The 7,061-nt window shown below is 53.0% G+C and overlaps 2 protein-coding genes across 2 annotated transcripts; one reads left to right on the forward strand and one right to left on the reverse strand.

The window, feature by feature from the left end:
* Positions 1 to 3,040: 3,040 nt before the first annotated feature.
* H310_09792 (hypothetical protein) lies at positions 3,041 to 4,719 on the forward strand. Its single transcript, XM_008875954.1, has 3 exons — positions 3,041 to 3,326; positions 3,375 to 3,627; positions 3,674 to 4,719. The coding sequence occupies exons 1-3, from the start codon at positions 3,070 to 3,072 to the stop codon at positions 4,604 to 4,606; spliced, it is 1,443 nt and encodes a 480-aa protein (XP_008874176.1). The 5' UTR covers positions 3,041 to 3,069; the 3' UTR covers positions 4,607 to 4,719.
* A 141-nt stretch (positions 4,720 to 4,860) lies between these two features.
* H310_09793 (hypothetical protein) lies at positions 4,861 to 6,839 on the reverse strand. The gene is made up of 3 exons (XM_008875955.1): positions 6,535 to 6,839; positions 6,235 to 6,484; positions 4,861 to 6,179 (listed from the first exon to the last, which is right to left on the reverse strand). Exons 1-3 carry the CDS (start codon positions 6,792 to 6,794, stop codon positions 5,265 to 5,267), a joined length of 1,425 nt encoding a protein of 474 aa, XP_008874177.1. The 5' UTR covers positions 6,795 to 6,839; the 3' UTR covers positions 4,861 to 5,264.
* Between the last annotated feature and the right edge of the window lie 222 nt (positions 6,840 to 7,061).

Here is a 7,061-nt window from a genome sequence, read left to right on the forward strand (position 1 = left end):
GAGCGAAGACGTCTTCTGTTGCCAATCTTATGTCGATCAACTTTTGGTTGCAATAGAAACGAGCAGGCTCTTCATGCAGGGAGCACGACGTTGTGCGACATTACCAATGAACGTTGACCTGTCATTTGAATACGAGCGCAGTCAGTCATGCGCGACAATTTTGATTGCCCACGGCTTTGCGTTGTCCAGCGCACTGGTACATGATGTAACCGGTCGAAAAAAGCCCAAAGCAGACTCATCCTTTCCAATCTTTCACCAATACAGTGCCACGTGCGCGGCACGTGCATAGAACCAGCGCCGTCCGCTCGTCAGGACTTGCTCTCCGCACGGCAACGCATCGCATTCGCAGGTTTCACAATTCCAAGCGGAATGTTTTGCTGCTTCCGTGGGACTCTTGTGCGCAATACGTCATCGCACGTACCATACTTTATGTATGTTTTCATTACAACAATTGCAATCGAAATCTGGCTTGAACCGACGTGTGCGTTCTCCGTCGGTGTGCTCTGGAACGACAGCATCCTCAATACCCTGTCGTGGCCAAGTGCTCATGGAATGGAGCAGCGTTGGAATCGAGTGTGCATGGTTTTATGTCATGCCGTGGATTGTCTCCATTTCATGTCCGCGAGATCACCGCAGAACGACAGAAGGATGCGCCTTCCCTTGGCAGCATCGCCCACTTTGGCTATGCATGCAACAGTTACTCGAACGGTTTCAAATTGTCTGTTACCTATCGAAGCGACCTTTCGTGCAATGCGCATGCGGCACCGAGTTGAATGCCATCGCACTCAAATGCAGACAGGAACCCTGCAGCGACTGCTTGTAAGGTACAGAGACTTGCTCGGGGAGTCCTATTAAACACGTTCCAACTACTTGCTTTGCCAAACGACACACGTTCGCAACTCTCCCCAAACACACTCTTCGCACCACACATATACGTGACTACGTGGAGGAATGTCAGGCAACCCAATGGGATATCGAGGCAACTGGCACCCGGCCCAGGGTTGCCGAACCTTTTAACGAAATTTGGCAACTTCCAGCCTATTGCAGAGGTGTGAGTATCGCTCAAGTACCAGATTGCGTGTGTGGGATATGTCTCAACACATCTCACACGCGCAACCGGAATTTTGTCACACGGGAATTGTTGTCAATGCTCTTCAGAGTCTCCACCGTTATGACGCAACCGCCCGTGTTGAATGGCTTTCCAATTCGTGACGATGGTCGTCGAGGTCACGTCGTCCAACTTTTAGGAAACGTCGAGGCACGGCGGAGATTCGGAGTGTCCCCCGAAACCGAGGAGATTCGCGCGTGGCAACTTGTGCAAGATTAAAGTGTCGCGTCGGGTCCAACGGTGCTCCCCATGCCGTCATCTCCTCACTAAACTTCGCAGCAAGACTGGACAGTCGAGACCCTGACGAAATGGACCAAGGCATCCTGTCCTGGTACTTGGATAAGTTCCAGGAGGCGACGACGTATGGCGGCAGTTCAATATCAATTCTTGAAAAGGAGAATTCAAACGCGCGAGCCGCAACCTCGACAGACTGGATATTGTGTGTGTCCATAGTCGCTACGTCAGGTTAGTGGAAAGTTCGTTTACCCCAACGGCGGTGGTCATTGCTCCAACTCATTCATGGCTGTCACACACAACGCGACCGACGATTTAATAAAATCGCCCATTCCCAACGGTCCGTTCAAGTGCTGCTGGTGGCGCTCGCTATGACGCCGCGGGGTCGAGTCCTGTGTCCCGCCAAGCGGGTTGTATTGGACCTGCCTTACGAAGACCACCGTTTCCATCGCTCCCTCGCAAACGGAATCTTCCACCCAAGACGTGCGCTCCAAGGGACGTCAGCCCTGTGGTCAACGGCGAAGTTCCCCATCGCGGTTCGCAGCCTGTCCATCAAAACTATTCTCGTGCGGATAAACAACAATTCGTGTCGGTCGGGTGTACTGCTTGTATTCACGTGCATGACGCCGTCATGAGCGCATGCCCAGCATCGGTAGGATGATGGCGTACGTGCATTTCATCATTCATCACTAAAGGACGGGATCACCGACGTGACCACGACATTCCATCGCCTGGCTGACAGCACTTGGTGACGACAATGGTATTGGGATTGGAGCAAAAATCCCGTCCACATCTAATGTGGACATTCCAACACGAAAATGGTCATGGTACTACTCACAAGAGCATAGACTTCACTGAAAACAACTCACACGTGCATCATTTCGTGAAGGTTTTGGGCACTGGGAGAAATGCCACAGGTCTCCTTACCATCCCTGCCTGGGCCTTGTAGAGAAGACTACTTCAACCGTCGTCTTTGGTGCCCGCACATCCCACCTCGGTCAGTGTAACTTCGCCGCCGACAAAGCCATCATGCCCACCATGCACGCGTCGAGCCACTTACCTTCACGGCGTCGAATCGTCGCTATGATAACTGGTTTTGGCACACATTGGTTGCTATTTCGTTTGGTTGTTGTGATTTGTTTCGTCGTCGAGCATGCTTTGTGTTTGCTGCGTCAAATTTCAGAACCAATGCTTTCAGCATTCAAGGCGCAAAGTTTCCTAATTTGTGTGAGTTGAACTGTGAATTGGTGGGACCGTGGGCTATTTCGACGTGATGAAATTGTACACTCTTGGGAATTGCCGTGTCCCCTTCGATGGTCTTGACGCAAGTCCCGACTGATGGGAGCAGAGTCAAAATCGAAGCTGAGCCCAATTATCTTGGTCGTGATGAGCTTCCACATCACGAGGGCGTCGCATCAACGTGCTACAGGGCCCTCCTGACTTATCGCTCTTCTGTGGGAATATCAGACACTTTGACTGTTGGCATGGTTGCAGCGGCGCTTCGCGTCGTCGACGACGGTCAGCGCGCAATGAGCGGAAACGAGTGCAAGAGTTGGCATGAGGGAGGTGGTTGAGGGCTTCCATTGGCGTCTCTACCGCTCGTGATGAAGCAAAGTTCGCGGCCACCGCGGCTATGCTATGGGCGGCGACGACAATTACATCGTCCATTCCAGGCTTATAATTAGACAAAACGCCCTCCTCAGGGGCTGAGGCATTTTCTCAAGCGGATGACAGTGTCATGGGCGCGCTCGGTTCCTCTCGGCCTTTGCTGGTGCGGGTACCTCTATATGCCAGTCGTTCTGTACCTTTACATCACGCATATGCACCACTCACCCATCAAGTACTGCCAGCCGCATCTTGTCGCCATCACAGGATTCTTTTGCACGTTATTCTGCCTGACAACACCGGCCATACACGTGTTTGGCTCGACATGGCCGTGTGGCGTCCACATCGTGTGCAACTTTATCTTTCCTGTGTACGTTTGGTACGTCCTCAACCCGCCCGCGCGAGCCTCGTCCCTAACGCTGCCTAGTGTATCTTATCTCCTCAGCGCCGCGGCCGTCGTCATCATGTTCAAAATAACAGATTTGGTCGCGAATCATATTCAGTTTACACCGTGGCAAGTCCAGCGCCTCACGCTCTACCGGTGGCTCCTCTATCCAAACGTGCAAGTGGCGACCGTCGCAGGCGTCGGCTCGGTCCTCGCTCTTCCCGCTGTTGTCGTTGTCGTGCACTCGACGTCGTTGAGCATGGACGAATTGCACCAAGCCCACAAATTGAATGTGGTAAGTGGCTGTGTCGTTGGCAACGGCTTTCTCATACACGGGGCAGATCCTGCTGGCGTCGACCAGCACGTCGGTGCTATGTGGTTCCGTTGTCGGCCTTTGGCTGTCGAAGCTCATGCCTCCATACATGGATAATTTGGGCCTGCGCCGAAAATACCAACGGACGAACCGCGCGACGGCGATCATTCTCTGCATTGGCATGGTGCACTCGGGGCTTGAGGTGATGTGGACTAACCCGATCGGTGAAGACTATCACGTCCGCAATATTCTCTTCACGCTCTTGATGCAATACTTGTTTCTGTTCAACATTGCCCTGCCGCTGCGTCAGGTGGCTACCAAATTGCCAGCAACGACCCAGTCTTCGCAAGTTAGTTCATTCCCATCGGCGACAAATCACCTCGCCAAGGAAATGGACCAATTCCTGCGATCTCCCCATGGCGCTGCGACTATTCTCGAGTTCTGCCAGCGAGATTTTCGCACCGAGGAGATTCGAGCCTGGCAACTTGTCGAGCAATTCAAGCAACGCCTCGTGTCGGCCCCAATGCTATTCGCCACTTGTTTGGCGCCAGGTTGTCCGCTGGCGTGTCCGATCGCCATCCGTTGGGGGCCGACGTATGCGGCCAGGCTGGAAAGTTGGTCACAACGCGACATGGACATTGTTGGTTCGGAACTGACGGATTCGTTTTTTAACGAATTTCAAATGGCTCTGCTGGAAGCGTTGAGTGAAAATGTGTGGCTGCGTTTCAAGCAACAGTCTGTGGAATGGAGCACTCTTCAGCGCCGTCGACGAAGTCTCGAAGGAATGGACAGCGTCCTGCGCATGGTCGTCAAGGCTCCACCCGTGACGAGCACGCTGCCAAGAACAGTTGTCTCCATGTCCGAGGAAAACTTGTCAGAATCAATGAACGACGAACCCAATTTAGACAGATCCGAGGTCGTTGCTCAAGTCAAGGCTGGCCGAAGTGTTGCGACCACGTAGGAGTCGACGTGTGTGTGGTGATGCTGTCTGCTAGATATGTCTTGGGACGTTCGCTGACCTTCTCCCATCATATATCGTATTCCAAAGCAAGATCTTCGTTGTGTTATCTTCCATTTCGAGCACCATTCCGAGAGGTCTTGGCTCCATCAGAACACACTCGAAAGATACATTCGACTTCGAGGGAAGGTGGTGTGCGCGAAATTCCATATCGACGCACTCGATTGGGTGCGGTGTGTGAATCGTCGACGTTGTACCAACGCTATATTCATGTTATGATTGCTGGGACGCATGGAGGGGAGACATAGTAGCGGTGCACTCGAATGGATGCACTTGACAGCGTTTTCATTGTGCAGAGATTTTGTCAGTACAGCATCCACGCATGTACTTGCGGAAAGCCGGGATACAAACGATGTCCAGTCCAGCGGGGTCGTCGCGAACGAAAGGAGCGCCAAGGACACTTTTCTGTTAGCTGGCCACTGCCATTAGCATAGCAGGTACTTTCATAGATTTCATCGTCGCGAGTCGATAGCTTCACATTCTCTCGCTTGGCAAGCGGCATGTCGGCTCACGCAGACGACATACGAAACGAGTAGGCCAAGGTCGTTCGAGGAAGGTTTGCGCAACCATCAGTGCAGTGACGTCCAAGGGGTACTCTCTTTCAATGATGAACCATCGACGCCAATTCATCATCCAACGATTCCAACAGGTCATTGTCGGCAGCTGGCGTTGGTGACACAACTTCTGGCGGTGCTTGCTTGACGACCATTCGCAACACTGTGTCCATCCCTTCCAAGCTCTTTCGTCGGCGATTGTGGTCTTTCCACTCCATCGATTGCTCCTTGAAGCGCAGCCACACATCTTCGCACAGTGCACTCAAGAGCGCCACCTGGAACTCGTCAAAAAAGGTCCGCGGTAAGTCCGTGCCGACAATGTCTGTGTCTCGATGCATCCAGCTGTTGACGCGTTTCACGTACAACGGCCCCCACTCGATGGAGGTCGGGCAAGCAAGCGGGCACTGCGGTAACAAGCACGTCGAAAGCACCTTGTGTTCCGTCACATTGCCGTGTTTAAACTGCTCGACCAGTTGCCATGCTCGAATCTCCTCGGTTCGAAAATCCCGCTGGCAAAACTCGAAAAACGAGGCCGTGCCATGAGGCGAGTGCAAGTACTGTTCGAGTTCGTCGGTTTGCGCGGCGGGTACAGTCGCCTTGCGTGACTGGGAGGCCGACGAGGACGCTGCACGAGTGGAAGCCACATATCGACCAAAGAGCAGCCGCTGGAACGAGGCCAGCTGACGCAGCGGCACGACCAAGTTGAAAAAGAAAAAGTACTGTGCCGCTAGGGTGTAGAAAATGTAGTGCACGTTGTAGTTGCGGGCCCACACCAGCGACGTGGTGATCTCGAGAGTCGACAGCATTGCACTCAGAGCAACCAAGATGCTCCCGGCGTAGCAAGATCGTCGGTACGTAAAGCGTAGACCGAGGTTGTCGATGTAGGGGGCCATTTGAGCGGACAAAACGATGCCGCCGATTCCCGCCAATAGGGCTAACGTGCATGTGGCCGCCCACAAGACCTTGGGGCAACAAATGGCGATTTCATGCTGTGTCACGTGGATGAAGATTTTTTACCGTGTCGTGGCTGCTGTGCAGCAATTCCGCCGTCGTCAGACCGCGAAAGGAATACACTGCGATGGAGTAAGGAGCAGATACCATCGCGCCGCATGCAGCCACGGCGACGACTTGAACCTTGGGGTACAGGAGCTTTCGATAAAAGCTGAGTCGTTTGACTTGTGCCGGCGAAAAATGCGAGTGAAGTACGATGAGGTCGGTGATCTTGTACATGACAACAACGGCCCCCGCGCTCAGAATGAACGACACACTAGAGAATTGATATTAGAGATTGAGAGGGATCGAATCAAGGCTTGAGACCAGATGAGGCACGGCAGGATGTACCCGCACACGATCGCAACGGGTGCTGGCCAGTCGGCCCCGACAATGTAGACGAGGGGTGCGAGTATGCAGTAGAACGTGCAAAAGATCCCCGTGGCTGTCATGAGATACGGTTGGCAGTACTTGATGGGCGGAAGATGCATATTGGTTACGTATATGTACAGCATCGCCGGCATGTAGAGGTACGCACACCAGCACACGCACAACGGTATCGAGTGGAGTGAGGTGTTGTTCAGCATCGTGGTCGCTGCTGCTTCGTCGACAACAGGAAAAGGAGGTGGACCTAGGGTCTATTTTTACGACTATTCGGGCGACTGCTCGACTTGCATATGAAGTTCGGTTCGCATGCTTGCGGGACCACCGGCCATGCCGCATATAGGTTTGTGATATCGACAGAACACCATGGCGCAAATATGATAAGGTAGTCGCAACAGCGAAGCCCTCATCAGCACAAACTATTCAACGTTATGTAATTTCCAGCAAAACCCGACGTAGAAATATTTTTG

The sequence above is a fragment of the Aphanomyces invadans genome (genome assembly GCF_000520115.1).
Source record: "Aphanomyces invadans strain NJM9701 unplaced genomic scaffold supercont1.23, whole genome shotgun sequence".
NCBI lineage: Eukaryota > Oomycota > Saprolegniomycetes > Saprolegniales > Verrucalvaceae > Aphanomyces > Aphanomyces invadans.

Coding starts and splice junctions, on each gene's coding strand:
- H310_09792 (XM_008875954.1), top strand. CDS start 3,070: ATGACAGTGTCATGGGCGCGCTCGGTTCCTCTCGGCCTTTGCTGGTGC. Junction 3,327..3,374: donor ATCTTTCCTGTGTACGTTTG/GTACGTCCTCAA, acceptor AACGCTGCCTAG/TGTATCTTATCTCCTCAGCG. Junction 3,628..3,673: donor AAGCCCACAAATTGAATGTG/GTAAGTGGCTGT, acceptor TACACGGGGCAG/ATCCTGCTGGCGTCGACCAG.
- H310_09793 (XM_008875955.1), bottom strand. CDS start 6,794: ATGCTGAACAACACCTCACTCCACTCGATACCGTTGTGCGTGTGCTGG. Junction 6,485..6,534: donor ATCCTGCCGTGCCTCATCTG/GTCTCAAGCCTT, acceptor TCAATTCTCTAG/TGTGTCGTTCATTCTGAGCG. Junction 6,180..6,234: donor TGCACAGCAGCCACGACACG/GTAAAAAATCTT, acceptor TGTTGCCCCAAG/GTCTTGTGGGCGGCCACATG.